Raw genomic sequence first — 16655 nt, 5'->3', positions numbered from 1 at the left:
CTAATGGTGGGATGGTAGGTGAGTTGTTGAAGACCTCAGTGGATAAAGATAAGCATGTTCCATCTTCTTCCCTATAGAAATTGAAGAATAAGGTTAGATTCTCTATTGATCTTGATGATAAACAGCTTTATGAAATTACTATTGCCACTCGAAAAAGGAAGTCTTTACTTATGGGTACCCAACTAGTAATCATAAGATGAAGTTGATAAGGAAAAAAAATATTTGATTAGATAGGCAGAGGCTGGAAGATATATAGTCCCGTTGGGAAAAATGAGACTTTTAAGTTGGAACTGCCGAGAGCTTGGCTACCCTCTAATAGTTAATGACCTTAACCTTATAGTTAAGGATAAAAGGCCTAGTATTTTGTTAATCATGGAAACTAAAATACATAAAACAAAGTTGGGAAAGTTGAAGTATGGTTTGGATTTTTAGAACTTATTTACTATTGATGGCTTTGGACATGGGGGTGGTCTTGCTTTAGTATGGAAAGATGATACCCTAAACCCTCATTGGATGCTCAATTGTTTTTATGGACATCCTATTATTGAAAAGAGAATGGAAGGTTATAGTATCCTATTCCATCTTCATTCATTAAATCCACATAAGTGGCTTTGGTGATTTTAATGAAATCATCTTCCATAGTGAAAAGGAGGGTGGTGCTTGAAAGAGTGATAGGCAGATTAGTATGTTTAATGATGTTTTATATGACTGTGAGCTTCAAGACTTGGAGTTTCTCTCATGGGAACTTTACTTGGTCCAATAATAGAACAGATGCCTATTGTACTAGAGAAAGGCTTGACAGAGCAGTAGCCTCAACCACCTGGTGTTAAGCCTGTGCTCCGACTTCGACGGAGTCAGAACAGTGCCTTTTGAATTTTGACTTCGAAATCGTGCTCCGATTCAGATTCCAAAAGGAATCGGAGAAGACTCTGATCGGAAGTCCGACTTCCTATCGGAACTCCAAATTCCGATTGAAGTCAGAATTTCAAATTCTGATCGGAGTCGAAATTCCGACTTCCGATTGGAGTTTAACCATCCAATTATTCTTGTTTAATAAAAACTCACTTTATATAGATTTTATTCTTGTTTAATATTTCTCAATTAAACAAATAGGATTTATTTTATTTTTTGTAGTTTGAATATTTATTTTCTATACTCTATTAATGTTTCTCTTTTTTGTTTTTGTATGTGATGCTAGCTTGGTGCTTGAAACTTTAGTTTTTATTAATTTGAAGTATGTTTGTATAGATTTCATTCTTGTTTTCAATTTTCTTGAAATATATAAAAGCTTGTTTTGACTATAAATATATATATATATATATATATATATATTTTGTACCTTACAATGTTATTTACCATTCAAATGGAATTTATATAGCAGTATGTACTGTTCAAATGAAATTTATCTTGTTTGAACGAGTATTAGGGACAATATTTTCATCCCAAAAGCTCAAATCTGTCTGATTATTCGAAAAAAAAATCAACAATAAATTGAGAATGATAAAACAAAAGAGTTTTAGTAATTGAAAACAAAATACATAAATGAAAAATACCATCTAATGTGCAAGTTAATTGACTCACTAAAAAATGAGCAGTACAACCGCTCTCCCAAATGTAGGAGGATATCACGTAATAATTAAAAATAAAATTCCTAAATTGTTTCCTTAAGGAAAGTGTGTTTAAATTCAAACTAATATAAAATAGTGAAAATATTCATAAATAAAACTTGTGCTATGTACAATGAATAGAAGAATGTAAAAATGAAAGAGGTACTGGTTGTAAACCAGATTTGTGTTGTTGGATTTGGTTGAGTGTAGTGTGGAAAAGTAAATGACATGAAATTAAATACGCATGAATTTTAATGCAAGAAAAGTAAATAATATAAAATTAAATAAGCAAAAATTTAAATGCAAGAAAAATAAATGATATCAATTTAAATAAACTGGAATTAAAATAAACTTAAAAAATGCTACAGGCGGAGGACAAAGGATGGGTTGTAACAATTGGGTCAAAGGCTTTACAACAGCGCTACCATCTCTCTCTCTCTCTCTCACAAAATAAACTGGAGAAAAGACTACAGGTGAAAGAAAAAGGATTGGCAGCAACAGTTGGATCAAGGGCTCTACAACTATGCTGTCATCTCTCTCTCACAAAATAAACTGGAGAAAAAACTACAGGCAGAAGAGGAAGAATGGGTAACAACAGTTGGACTAGGAGCTTTGCAACTATGTTGCCATCTCTTCCATAACCCACGTGTTGCTTCTTCTTGCCAAAACACATAGCATCTTTAATAGTCCCACGTGAATCTTGCTTGAAGTTTGAAAATGACAAAAATAAAAGAAGAGATTTCAAAAAGCTACTGCTTTTTGAAAAGAAAGCTTGAGTCGAAAAGCAAAAGAGAAATGCTCCAGCAAATATCTCTGGTTTATGTGCTACATGATGTTCAAATCAAGGTTTTGAATTCCGTTCTGTTCTAGTCGGAATGGCCAGAATTAGCCGTTTTGGTGCAGTGTCCAATACACTCTACCACCTAATTCCGTTTCGCTTCAAATTCCGATCATTCTAGTCCCATTTCAGCCATTCCAGTCAAATTTCGGTCATTTCGGCCGGAATTGAGCTTTTAGGTCTCCATTCCATTTTAGGTTGTTTTTGTAATTTTGTTATACTTACATGGTATTTTTGTAAATTTTAAATCCAAACGGTATTTAGTTAATTCTAAAATGTAAATATATTTATATAATTTTATTTTTTTTATAACTTTAAATAGGTCCCTTCATTCTATATTTTTTTAAATATTATTATTTTTAATAATTTATCTATTTTTTTATTTTGTTTCTTTATTTTTGTGTCTTAACTCAAACTTGTGATTTTTTTCAACATATATTCATTTTATAAATATTCAATTTATATATATACATGATATACACATACATATATATATATATATATATTTTATTAGTTATTAGTTTATATATACATAAAATATTTATATATAATATATAACTAATTTTAAAATGGTACATCGAAATATATCAATATTAAAATTTTTTATTTTAATACCTTAATTACCGAAACAGTACTCAAAATTTGGTTCAAACCGCTGCAGGTGTCAATTGCTTTTCCACTTGTTTATTAGCATGGGACCCATGCTTGACTCCCCGTCCTTTTCATTTCTCTTGGTCTTCATGGCTTGGTGGTCTCATTTTTTGTTCCTTGCGAAAATAATTGTATCTTGTATTCTATTGTTCAAAAGGAATAATCCAGCTGGTTCCTTATGTTTCTTACTATTTTATCCTTTGTAGATAAAAATATCAGTGTCTTCCATAACCCACGTATTGCTTCTTCTTACCAAAATGTATAGCATCTTTAATAGAGAAATACTTTTTGCAGTCGGTAGATATAGTCGACGTGCAGTCGGTTGCCAAAAAAAAATTAATACGGGACCTACATGAAAAAAAAATTATTTTTATAACTTTTTATAATTCATGTAGGTCCTCCTGAATATAAAAAAAAAAAATTTATAATTTTATTTTATTTATTCTGTACAGCCGACTGCACGTCGACCGCATCTGGCAACTGTATATAGCAAAACCCTCTTTAATAATTCCATTGCTTTTCCACTTGTTTATTAGCATGGGACCCATGCTTGACTCCCCGTCCTTTTCATTTCTCTTGGTCTTCATGGCTTGGTGGTCTCATTTTTTGTTCATTGCGAAAATAATTGTATCTTGTATTCTATTGTTCAAAAGAAATAATGCAGCGGGTCTCTTATGTTTCTTACTATTTTATCCTTTGTAGATAAAAATATCAATGTCTTCCATAACCCACGTGTTGCTTCTTCTTACCAAAATGTACAGCATCTTTAATAATTTCATTGCTTTTCCGCTTGCTTATTAGCATGGGACCCATGCTTGACTCCCCGTCCTTTTCATTCCTCTTGGTCTTCATGGCTTGGAGGTCTCATTTTTTGTTCATTGCGAAAATAATTGTATCTTGTATTCTATTGTTCAAAAGAAATAATCTAGTAGGTCCTTATATTTCCTACTATTTTATCCTTTATAGATAAAAATATCAGTGTCTTCCATAACCTACGTATTGCTTCTTGTTGTCAAAATGCATAGCATCTTTAATAATTTCACATGAATCTTTCTTGAAGTTTGAAAATGTCAAAAATAAAAGAAGAGACCATTGATTAGGAGTTGGAGTGAGCGATTCTTTATTTAAAAGCAGTTAAAATGAGTAAAATAAATTACACAAAGCAGTAATAAAAAAATACACACAAAAATTAAAAATAAATAAAAAAAATAAAAAATAAAATATTAAAAATATAATTTGCATGTAAAGAAATATTACTTAATTAAATCATAGGTTATAAAATTAAATACAAATCATGATATTAAATAATTAAAATCACAAATTTATATTTATGTTTATTTAATAATTTTTTTTTATTTAAAATCAATAATAATGTCATGAATTAAGGGCTGTGCTAGGTACAACCGGCTTGCGGAATCGCAGTGCAACTGGTTGTTTATTTCATTTATTAGATTAAGAAAAAAAGGGACCACCAAAAAGAAAGGGTACCCATCACTTCTCCCTTGCTACGATGGAAAGTTTCGAAGTTCTTTAGGTACAGCTCCATTGCTACAGTTCCTATCAAGTTATTTCATCTTCGGCTTCTCGGCTTCTACTACTAACCGGCCACTACTTCAACCATTGCTTCCCTGCTAATTGCCTCTAGCTTTCAGCAACAAAATTTCGTCAATGATGGTATAAAAGACACTCACACACCCAATCATTTCCAAAACTCAACGTCATTTGAAGGCTTGCAAATAGTGGGTAATATTGAAGCTCATCAGATTGCCATGAAAGAAATGAAAGTAGAAAATGGCCAACACAGGGCGCTGAATTGGAATAGTTCTTGCCATAACCAAATGAAGCAAATCAGCCTGTCAGATCCTACCCTTTACTGGATTGTAACCAATATTAGTAGTTGGAATGATCCGAGAAACATCGGGTCTTCCGTCACTTCTCTAATCTAACATAACTAAAAATCATTTTTCATTTGTCTCCCTCTTTTTTAGTCATCTTATCTGGGTCATTGCTAGTTATTTAGGATTCTGTTGATTACTTTGTTTTTTTAGTGAATTTTATGGTTATGGTGGGGCGAGGTTTCAAAAGCAAAGTCTGAAAAAAAATAAAAAATAAAAAAGAGTAAGATATTTCAGTGGGAGGTGAAGAAGAAGATAGAGGAGGTAATGGTGATTTCGTGGGAGCTCTGGAAGACGAAGGAGAAATGGAGATTTCAGTAGGAAGAAAGAAGACAAAGTGAATTTTAGAAAAGATGAAAACTACGTCGTTTTAATTGCCACATGGGACGCGATTTCCCCGCGATTTTCTTGGCCGGTTGCATATAAAGTTTTTCTTTCAAAAAGGCCCCAGTCTTTTCTCTCTCTCTCTCATACATATATATATATACAAGAATGATAGGTATGAGAACGGAGACTCTAGATAATTAATATAATAACGGACAGTTTCACACATTCAAATCACATCGATAATAATACACATTTTTCTCTCTAGCAAGCGAAACCCCTTTGCCCTAGCCAATTTTTTTTTTTTTTTTTCGTTCACTGGGTGGAGGGGGTTTGTAGCTTTAGCTCCACCCACCTCCTCCCCTAGCCAACCTTAGCAGCCTTTTCATTTTACCTTTTCTTGCTTTGGTTTTTTTTTCCTGGTTTTTGTCTTAGGTTTTTCTCCATGGCACCAAAACTTGTCGATCTCCTGTTTTTCGATGACCTCTGACCAACATGCACTGCTTTTTTTGTCTCTCCAGTCTCTGATTTTCTAGTTCACTAAAGAAATCCCCTCTTTTGCTCAGCGCGTTCGTCACATGTGCGGCTTATCCCGTGTATAACATCCACACATCGTCGCATCTGGGGGCTGCTTTTGAAGCCACGCACGGCCCCTCCGACTTTATAGGTTTCCGATCCTTCAGATCTGCCTATCCATTCAACTCCAACAGTGGGCATGTGTCCTAGATGCGCCGCCACCTCTTGTATTAGCCACTCTTCGGTGATTTGACATAGTTTCTAGTTGCTTTCCTTTGTTCTCATTTTTTCTAATCAATAATCGAGTGAACGTTTCTTCTAGTCAATCCAAACCAACACGTTATAGTACACAATTCTTTATTGCGGCTTTTAGCCGTAGGTCTATGGTCCGTTTTGCAGACTATATAATAACTGTTACCAAGTGATTTCTCCTAGAAGAAAATAGATGGGAGCTAAACTTTTGACTGCAAATCTTTTTTTTTTATTATGTTGTAACGTGTTAATTTTAGAAGGCTGTAAAAGACTCTCACTCCATTAAAATTTGTGTTTTGTAATTGCTAGTTTACCTCTGAATGTTTTATCTTGTTGAGGAAAAAACAAAAATGACACTGGTAACATGTATAAAAGGGAAGCAAATGCCAAGTATGTGAGTCTGGGCTGTGAGTATTTTTTTTTTTTTTTAAATTAGTATAAAAGATCATAAATTATATGCAGGGATATTTATTATTTACTGATCATTTATGCATCGGAGCATCCTTTGCTGGATCATTTATTTTTAACTTTTTCAGCATGTTTTTTATATTAATTTTCCTTTTCTGCGGGCTCTAAACTCAGAGTAATGCAAAGCTATTATGTCACCAGCATCTACGTCATGTATCGTCTTTCAGGTTGCCATGCATTATCTTCTTCGTCTATGTTTGTTAGCCAAGTCGAGGGTAGCATAGGTCGGTTGAGATAAAAGGGGAAAATAAAGGTGAACTGTGGTAACATAAATCAGGGGTAGGAAGAGACGTCATGGGTGACGACTACTGCCTTTATATTTAGAGAGAGAGAGAGAGAGAGAGCCGTCAATCTCCGACTCGAGTGAGTCAAGTCTTCTCTCATTATTAGCGAAAAGGTTAGCTGAGCTCTTTACTCATATGGTTCCCACCCTCACCAAAAACCCTTTCAAGATCTAAATTTTACTTGAAGAGACACGATAGAGATGAGTGGGGCCTCTTATTCAGCTCACCTTCCAATTCCCTCCCTCTCACTCTCAATAATTGGAAAGCAGCTTTGCTACGTACAGTCATTATATGCAATTGATTATATAAAATGAATATTTTATATTTAAGAAGACCTACATGAATTATAAAAAGTTATAAAAATAATTTTTTTTTCATATAGATTCCGTATTAATTTTTTTTATAACTAACTACATCTCCCAATTGCAAAAAATATTTCTCATTGGAAAAATATATATATTACCATGCATTTTATTCCACGTGGCTGCTATCAAAATAAAATTAAATATAAAAGTTGAATTGTAAAATTTCAAAAAAGCTATGTGCGCTATCTCTCACCAGCTAATAATGTAATATTTAAAATTTAAAATATTATCAAGTCATGTTTAAATGTATCTCATATAAATAGATATTAAATTTAAAAATATAAATTAATTCTTATAATTTCTATTTATATTTTAATATTTTAATCTAATAATAAAGTATTTAAAATGCATTTTCATATACTCATCAAATAATATTAATATGCAAAACCCGATTCGAAGAGACAGAAGTTTCAAAAATAAAAAGTTTGTTAGAACAATCAAAATTTATGTTTGAACACAAATCATTTGAAAAATTTATTCATTCAAAAGCATAAAATTTGTTCAAACATTTATTATGTTCGAACAAGATTAAATATAGTCATTAGTTTGAATAAAAAATTATTATGATTCGAAGGTATGTGCAAGTTTGAATGGATATAATTTGTTGAGACAAAAATGATTTGTCTAAAAATTAAATAAACGTGTTCGAATGGTTTCGATTGGATTAACTCAATTTTATTTTTAAATATATTTGAGACAGTCTTTTAAAGATAAAATAGAGATAAAAATTTTTTATCTTTAAAAATATTTTGAGATAAAATTTAAATTTTTTGAGACAAAATAATTTGTCTCAAAAAACATAAACTCTTGTAGCAAGCCACTTTGAAAATAGGAAAATACTAAGCTCACAATGATTTCTACCGAAATCATCTGACGAAATTTTTTTTATTTTTAAAAAAATATCTAAATAATTTTAAAAAATAGTGAAAGAGAAAAAAAAAATTTTGCAGTGATCAGTAAAACTTTTCTCTAAAAAACTTCTGTGGCCGTAGCAACGTCTTTGAAAATATGCCATAACATACGTCACTTCAAGAGCGCCAAAAACCAAATAGTCAGAATCCAACCACCTTGAGCGTATCCTTATTCTGGTTCGGGGTCATAAAACAATGATGTCTATTTCTTTTAGTGCTAAATGACTAATGAATTTTCGACAGAAATATGTTGCATATTTTTTATCTAATTATTTCCAAAAGGAAATATCCTCAGATAATCCAAGATGAATGAAAGAGGACCTCTCACGACTCTGTCAGTACTCGTGCATCGATCATATCACAAATTTATTACACTGGACAAATAATTGTCCATTGAGCAATTAGGAGAAGGAAAGATGAAGGAAAGATATAGTTGTAAGTATAGTTGTATATTAATTTATGTATTGATATGATGTAATTGGTTAAAAAATAAATTTTATTAAAAATAATGTTAATTTAAATTTTAAATATGAATAAATCAATATTAATATATAGATTAATGCGTAATTATATTTGTGTATAGTAAAACTCTGAGATGAAAACGATACGAGTGTCATCATGTCTTTATAAGATGACAAACTTCTTCATGCATGATAACTTAAATCGCGATGGTATGTGATCCATGACCATCTTTGTTAATTGATCCTTCACCGGCGAGGCGATCACTACTGTACTGTGGATATAGAGGCAGCAGTTTAATTTGGAAGAAGACCTGTCCATCCATCCCTCTAGCTGGTAAGTACGTACTTGACTCGTTTTTGCACCACCACTTAATAGCTAGTTTGGACCATTATTTTCTGAAGATGGACGCATGCAGTACACGTAATTATTGACTTATATCTTGTTGCTTGAGAACCGAACTTAAGCACATCATTTCATGAGAAAGAAAACAGATAGAATGGAAACTCAGGGAAAAAAAAAAAAAAAACACAACTGTATAATTGGTCTCTGCTCTCTCTTATTTTTGTTCTTCTTTTGTTTGGAGTCTGATATATATCTACCCACCACCAAAATTTACACCTAATATTGGCGCTCTCTAATAAGTGTCCAAGCCGCCTCCCGTAAGAACAAGAATAGCTCTCGCCCGTAAGAAATATCTCTCTCCCGTAAAAAACCTTCCCATCGCCCCACCTGGTATTTATCACCGTTCGCCGGGGGGAGGGGGGTTGGTGCTTCGGCTCCACCCACCTCCCCTCCTTGCGGGTCACGATAGTGTCCTTTCCGTTTATTTATGTCCATTTCCGGTTAGTTTTTTGTGTTTTTCCGATAGTACCATCACTTACCGATTTACTGCCTTCCGGTGAGCAAAGTTCGACACGCGCCCCTCAACCATCTTCCCCAGGTGCCGATCGTCATAGTAGTGAAAGAAATCCGCTCTTTTGTGCGGCGCGTTATTTGACGCGAGTGAGATATACGCACCGCCATGTTTCGGGAATTTTTTTTGTTGCCACGCGCGGCAGGTTCGGGATTAGCGCATTCGGATCTTCCAGATCCGGCTATTTTTATCTCTCCAGTCGTGACGCGTGACCTGCATGCGCCGCCACTGCCAATGTTGGCCCTCGCCGGCAATTCGTCACAATGTTGGGTTGCTACATTATGCTCCAGTTTTCTCTAATTCAGGATTGAGTGAAAGTTGATGTGATAATTTCTTTCAACTAGTCCAGACCAATACGTTGTAATACAACCCTCTGTAATGCCGCCTCCAGCTGCAGTTTTATAGTCTGTTTATCAGACTATGTTAAAATCGTTACCAAACAGTCTTTCCTTATGAGAATTGGACGAGAGCCATTTGTTTTGTTCTAATTATCCGTTTTTTTTTTTCCTCTTTTGTGTTATAATATGTATTAGCTTTGGAAAGATTGTAAGAGATTCTCACACCATCAAATTTAGATATTGTATCTTTAATTTATTTATAAATATCCTATTTGCTCAAAAATAAATAAATAAATATCCTAAAAACAAAAAATAAAAATAAAAAGTCCAAGCCGCCTTAATTACACATGAGACACGTGAGCCTCTCATCATGTCTCCCTCCATGGGTACTGGCACTTGGACTCCCTTACTGATCCATTCATCTGATGAGTACATCTTACCCCTACCAGGTGCTTTTCATAAAAGTGGGATTGGTCTTCTAGTTTTCTCGACAGATGTTTTTTAGTTTCTCTTCATCAAGGGAATGGACATCTTCAGCGACTATATATTTCAATTCACTTCTCCCGCAGTACTGAATCACTGCGACATATGACTTAAAACCAGACCACTCACTGCATGCATGGGCTGCTTTAGCCACCGTAGTGACTTATCTATTCGTGGGAATTACTTTGGAAAATATTATCACTTTACTCTCCACAATAGATGTATTATCCTTTCCCTTGCTAATTAACCCGTGTCACTATCTTTAATGGTGTCAAGTTGAGTCCTGTTGCCTTCAATTATCTGGGAATAATTTTTAAGAGCTAAAGTTGCTAAGATTCTTTACATTCTTGATTTTACTCTAGAAAAAGCATCTTTAAATTCAGCATGGATTTCAAACGTAAAACAGTCATGATGGCTCATGACTTTACATTCTTGATTTTACATTTTTTATCTTTGTAATTAAATAATTTCTTATAACATGTATAGGGGGAAATTGCCCTCCCCTCCGGCTAGTATTTTAAAATATATTTTATTAAAGGTGGTTAACCACGTACATATTTTATTACGTGGTTAACCACCTTTAATAATTTTCATTATAGAAAATTCAACAAACTAAAATACTTAATTAAAAAAATTTATTTATTGATAATTGTCAAATCGATTGCACCTTAGAAAAATCATTGGAAAGATATCGACCGGTGGTTGGCTAATCATCCCTTGTTTTTAATTTTTACAAGCATTTCCACGGATATCCGTTTTATTTTATTATTATTTTAATTAGTAGTTAAGTAAATATTTTTTAATGATATTGTATTTTTTTTAATATTTAAAGAGTTAAAAAAAATACATATTAAAAAAAGAAAAAAAATAAAGTAAAATAACATTCTTGATAGAAAGTGTCGGGAGCCTCTCTCGGTTGTTTTAGTACTGCCCTTTTTATAATAATATTTCAAATAAATAAGTTTTAAGATTTTTGGGATGTTATTTTTTTAAAGAAATAAAATTACTTTGCTTTCCTCGAAATTACTCAGATAGGGAACAAGACATACCAAACAGGACTGGAGCTACTCAAAAATTTGAGGAAGGAAACACTTTACAGAGCTCAGATTGTGGACAAGCTTTGCCAAACCGGAGTGGAGCTAATCAGATATTTGAGGAAGGAAACACTTTAAACAATTACTCAGATATGGAACAAGACATACCAAACAGGACTGGAGCTACTCAAACATTTGAGGAAGGAAACTCTTCAAAAGACTCAGGTTTTTCTCTCTCCCAATATGCACAAACATCTTTTGAAAGACAAAAAAAAAAAAATGTAGGCATATAATTCCAGGGAAAACCGATAATTTCTCAATACGTGATAGTTTGAAGTTCTTGTAATCTAGAGGTTGTGGTTTCTTTTGCCATTCAAACTTGACAATTGAAGTTCTTTTCTTCTTGAAAAATTAAGATCAAGTAATAATAATATTATTTAGGCGTGCTGTTATTATGATATATAAGATTAGTAAAAGAGTACTCTTGTATATTTAGTACAGATGAAACTCTACTTCCTACATGTCATTAGTTTTTTATTTCGCAAGTTTCATATATAGTTGGTTTTGGGAGATATCTTAAAGTGGCAGTACGTACTCACGCATGCATGCATCTTGTAGTTGTTGGTCCTAATTAATTAATTCACACGTTCTTCATAATTCTATTAATATATATACATATATATATATATATATATATTTATATGAGAAGGAGATTAAAACACTGGCAGGGAGGTGGCCAAACGATCGTGATTATGCGGAATTAGTCGAGGCTGTTCGAAGTGATGATTGGAAAACTGCAATAGATTTCCTCGAGCGACACCCAGATGCATTGACAGCAACAATATTTTTAAACGGTAGGACGGTTCTTCACGCTGCCGTTAGATCTGAACTGTCGAAATTAGACGACATAGCATCAATAGTGCAGACGTTGGTGGATATGATTTCGAAACGAAAGTTGCCATTAACAATTCAAACTGATGCGGGCTTTACAGTTCTACATGACGCAATTATTAGTGGGAATGAACGAATCGTAGATTGCCTGATTAGAAATAACGAGGAGTTAGTGAGCATTAGAAATAATGGGGTAGACCTTCCAGTTGTTGTGGCCATGCGATTTGGGCATAAAAAATTGGCTCGCGATCTCTTTTCTCGCACTCCGGACAGACTTCTGCTGGAAGAACAAGGCCGCCAGGGTTGTCTACTTCTTACTCGCGCTATCAATAACAGAGACACAGGTAACAAGCTGCTAGTCATGTACTTGTTCTCTTTTAAGTATTCATTAATGCAGGTAATATAATTAACTCCCTTGGCTTTTATTGTTCATAATTAACCGTGGTACAACAACACATGATGATCATGCAAGATATGGCTTTGGATTTAATGAAGAAGTGTCCTAGTTTGGCTCTTGCCATGGACCCAAATGATTTTGCTTCTCCTTTGATCGCATTGGCTGGTCTGACTGACGTATTCGAAAGTGGAAATCGGCTCGTGTTTTGGAAACGTTGGATCTACAATCATTGTTAGTACCAGTAGTAATCCTTAATTTCCTCTTAGATTTTTTTTTTAATCACTTATTTTCAACCAATCAGTGCAACATCATCATCAACATTATTAATAGTAGGATATTTGATTTTCAAATCTGACATAACTACCGACCAATATTTAATAAAACAAAGTTGGATTATAAAATGATCGAAAATTCATGATCTTTGCTCTAAATGAATTAATATATTCATACAACTAATTTCCAATTCATTTTACAACCAATTAATGTAAAAGTACAACGTTATCAAAATTACTAATTAGCATATTTAAAATTTAAATTTTAGTCAACTACTCCACTAGCTACTTGTATATACAAATAAATAATATAAAGAAACTCACAAAAACTCAAAACTTTATTTGTACTTAAAGATTGTACATTAGAGTACTTGTAGTATATAATATATATCCAGCCGCATGTATGTACAGAACACATCCAGCCGCATGTGTCGAAGATTTATTTATTAATTTTCTTGTTTCACTCACCAGAACATTAATGCTCTATCAAGTATATATTTAAAGTACCGCCATATTATAATTACTTGGCCTTTTATTTTCCTTTTTTATTTTGGTGGTGTAAGGTATACACATTTCATGTGCTAGTGCTCCCGAACAAGTCTGTTTGAACATTCAAAATGGTCATGAAGAAGAAACTATCAGATCAGGTACGTACGCGTTAATGCCTACACTTAATTTCTTTCCGCTGAAGTTTTTGACTAGTGACAATGTTAATCAAAGTTTGGGAGGCCTCGTTTTTCTGTCGGAATAGTAATATTTTCAACAAAGAAAACCGTATATATTGGTAAACCTATTTTTCATTTTACATCAAATACGACATAGCTCACAAAGGAGGAAAAAATAGAGACTTGAACTTTATATCCTGGCCTATTTGAATACAATCATGTGTCAGTTTCAATAGGAGTAGTTGTTCCATAAGTTTGTCTATTTTACAAGATCTGATCAACTCGAGTTTGTCTCCATACACAGTGACTGGGTGTACTACGTACGTAGAAAAGCTAGAGCAGCACTCAAATGCCCCCAACCCATATGCCTTTCACAGAGAACTAATTTTGAGAAAGAAATGTTTCTGTCCATGTATTTTTCAGAGTGAGCTTGTAGCAAAAGTAAGGGGCTATATATATAGTCCCAACTGTGTAATCCTTGGTTGGGCATTACCCCCAGCCATCAATGGGCAAGAAGTGGCCAAAACATGTACAGCCAATTCAGTATACATGCAGGCGTAACGCTTGGAGTAATGCTAGTCGTTACTGCCTAGCAATTCAAGGGTGACGGGTAGTGTGGCCACTTATAAGGGTGCCCCCACCACTCTTTATTATATAATGTCAAGTCATCATTTGGTCAAAAAACTTGAACTTGTGGAAAGATGTGAATTACTGCTTGATAGTTTATTTAATATTTCAACATCATAGAGCCCAAGTTTTTAGATTTATGAGCACCGATCAATAACAAAATTGAACCAAACATTTAATCCATGTACAAGACAATTACACTTAATTAATTGTCACATTAATGATTGCAAACTGATAGCGAGCTTCTTATTTTGAGAAAGAACATGCCATAATATTATAGATGATAATGTTAACTAATTTCTAAATTTAGCTGATTTTACAGAGAATTTATGTAACTACTAAGAGAGCAAGAGGTTCTAGCTAGTAATGGTAATATCACAAACTTCCCAATAGAACAGTTGAATAATAAACAAATTAAATTAATTTTTGACCCATTTTAGTAATAATTTTCTAATTGATGTTTTTTATGAGAAAATTTTGTTTTTCCTTTGCAGTGAGAGCTCGATTGCGCCAACTCTTGAACCTGTTGGGTATAATATTGCATCCATCCAATTGACATATTTTTTTATTTTGTCCCTTTCCTTTTCATTTATTGTTTCGTAATTGCCCAAAGGATTCAAGCGTTTATATGAAATGAAGATGGTACATGCCCAATTCCAACAACTTCTACATCAAATGTGTAAAGTGATTGCAACTAGTACTACAAGAGTACCAGATCCTGATTTATTCAGGAGGAGTTCTACGACAGCAATGTTCCGTGCTGTCAGTGCAGGGAACTTTGAGTTTGTTTATTGTATGGGCAAAGCAAATTCAGAATTGTTAGAGTTTGCTTATGGTAAAAGAAGGAGCATATTCCACTCCGCTGTCGAATATCGCCAACCAAGGATCTTTAGCCTATTATACAGCTTAAAAAAGAGGGATGCTGCACTGAATTTGGTAGATGTGTCCAAGAATACCATATTACACATGGCGGGAAAGCTATCAAGAGAGACTCCGATTCAACACATAACAGGTGCAGCTTTGCAAATGCAAAAAGAAATGCAATGGTTTAAGGTCAGCTCTCTCGAGTATACCTCTCTAATTACTTGCATCTTACTACATTTGTTACAAATTCTGAGGTTTCCAAAGTGAGAAAGGAGAAGTAGTGCAACGAAAGTAGGTATTCAAAAACTTAAGATTTTAGGCAACCAGTCTCCTTGAACCCCTTTGTGGTATCTTGAAGTTTCTTAAATATGAAGTTATTACCTACTTACATTCTTAGGAAATTGCATGGTAGTATTTTCTTATGAAATTACCACTTATTTCAAAATCTTAAACTGATGGAAATTAGATGTAGATTTTATTATTTATTTTATGTCTTTAAACTCCTTCTTAATAAGTGACCCAACAATAGAATATTTAATTAAATATAATAGAGTGTAGAGCCAGACTTCAAAATCAGGGCCTCTATTCTGGTACTATATTAAATCACTATTTGTCCCTAAATTTTATGCCAATGAAAAATATAAATTTTATTATTTATTTTATATTTTAACATTTGATATGTTTTAAAACTGTTTATTTTCTTTATTTTTTTTGTTTCAATTCATTGGCCGTATGAAATTTTGGAAATGTGGGGTGTAAAAATCTTTATCATTTGAATTAGTACTAGTTTACGTTTTAAGGACTCTACTATAGAATCATTCTACAAACTTTAAGATTCTAAAGGGTAATATATTTTATAGATGTACATTACTCTTAGAAAAAAAGTTGATGAGAGTCTTAGTGTGTACTAAAGTATTGATGGATATCTCGTGCGATATTTTAGTTGCTATGCCTTCTAAGATTTAGTTGGATAAATGCAGGAGGTGGAAAGCATTTGCCCTCCATTTTGTAAGGAACATTTAAATACACATGGTTTGAATCCCAGACAGTTGTTTACGAATAAACACCAAGAATTGAGGAAAGAGGGAGAGCGATGGATGAAGGACACAGCAACTTCTTGTACTGTGGTGGGTGCTCTCATTATTACCATCATGTTTGCAGCAGCATTTACTATTCCTGGAGGTAACAACCAAAATACAGGCTTCCCAATGCTCGCGCATGAAAACCTATTTAAACTCTTCATAATAGTTGATTCACTATCGCTATTTTCTTCCACGATTTCAGTATTGATGTTTTTGGGAATCCTCACATCACGTTATGAAGAAGACTTTCTTATATCCTTGCCAAGAAAGATGATTATAGGCCTTTTCACTCTCTTCTTCTCTATTGTAACCATGATGATTGCCTTTTCTACCGCTCTTTTACTTATGTTTCATGGACAACACAGGATCGTCGTTCCTATCATTGGTTTGGCTAGTGTTCCCATTATTCTATTTGTATTGATACAATTTCACCTTCTTGTTGACATGCTTATTTCAACCTATGGACAAGGCATCATTGATAAGAAAATAAAGCCTTGGTTTTAACTTTTTACCTTA

The 16655-nt window shown here is 33.4% G+C and overlaps 1 protein-coding gene across 4 annotated transcripts; it reads left to right on the top strand.

Annotated features, from left to right (window-relative positions):
• The first annotated feature begins 8752 nt into the window (after positions 1 to 8752).
• On the top strand, positions 8753 to 16655 carry LOC122315057. Of its 4 annotated transcripts, XM_043130759.1 has the most exons (9): positions 8753 to 8906; positions 11339 to 11566; positions 12070 to 12576; positions 12705 to 12860; positions 13465 to 13548; positions 14688 to 14723; positions 14807 to 15246; positions 16038 to 16184; positions 16342 to 16481. In XM_043130759.1, the coding sequence occupies exons 2-9, from the start codon at positions 11494 to 11496 to the stop codon at positions 16345 to 16347; spliced, it is 1449 nt and encodes a 482-aa protein (XP_042986693.1). In that variant the 5' UTR covers positions 8753 to 8906; positions 11339 to 11493; the 3' UTR covers positions 16348 to 16481. The 4 variants fall into 4 exon arrangements, with proteins under 4 accessions (XP_042986693.1, XP_042986690.1, XP_042986692.1 ...); XM_043130756.1 differs by having other exon boundaries at positions 16038 to 16655; XM_043130758.1 differs by having other exon boundaries at positions 12051 to 12576; positions 16038 to 16655.

This window comes from Carya illinoinensis, chromosome 7, assembly GCF_018687715.1.
Source record: "Carya illinoinensis cultivar Pawnee chromosome 7, C.illinoinensisPawnee_v1, whole genome shotgun sequence".
In the NCBI taxonomy this organism is placed as follows: Eukaryota; Viridiplantae; Streptophyta; class Magnoliopsida; order Fagales; family Juglandaceae; genus Carya; species Carya illinoinensis.
Note: the sequence above shows the minus strand (reverse complement) of the source record. Positions and strands in the feature narration are given on the sequence as shown.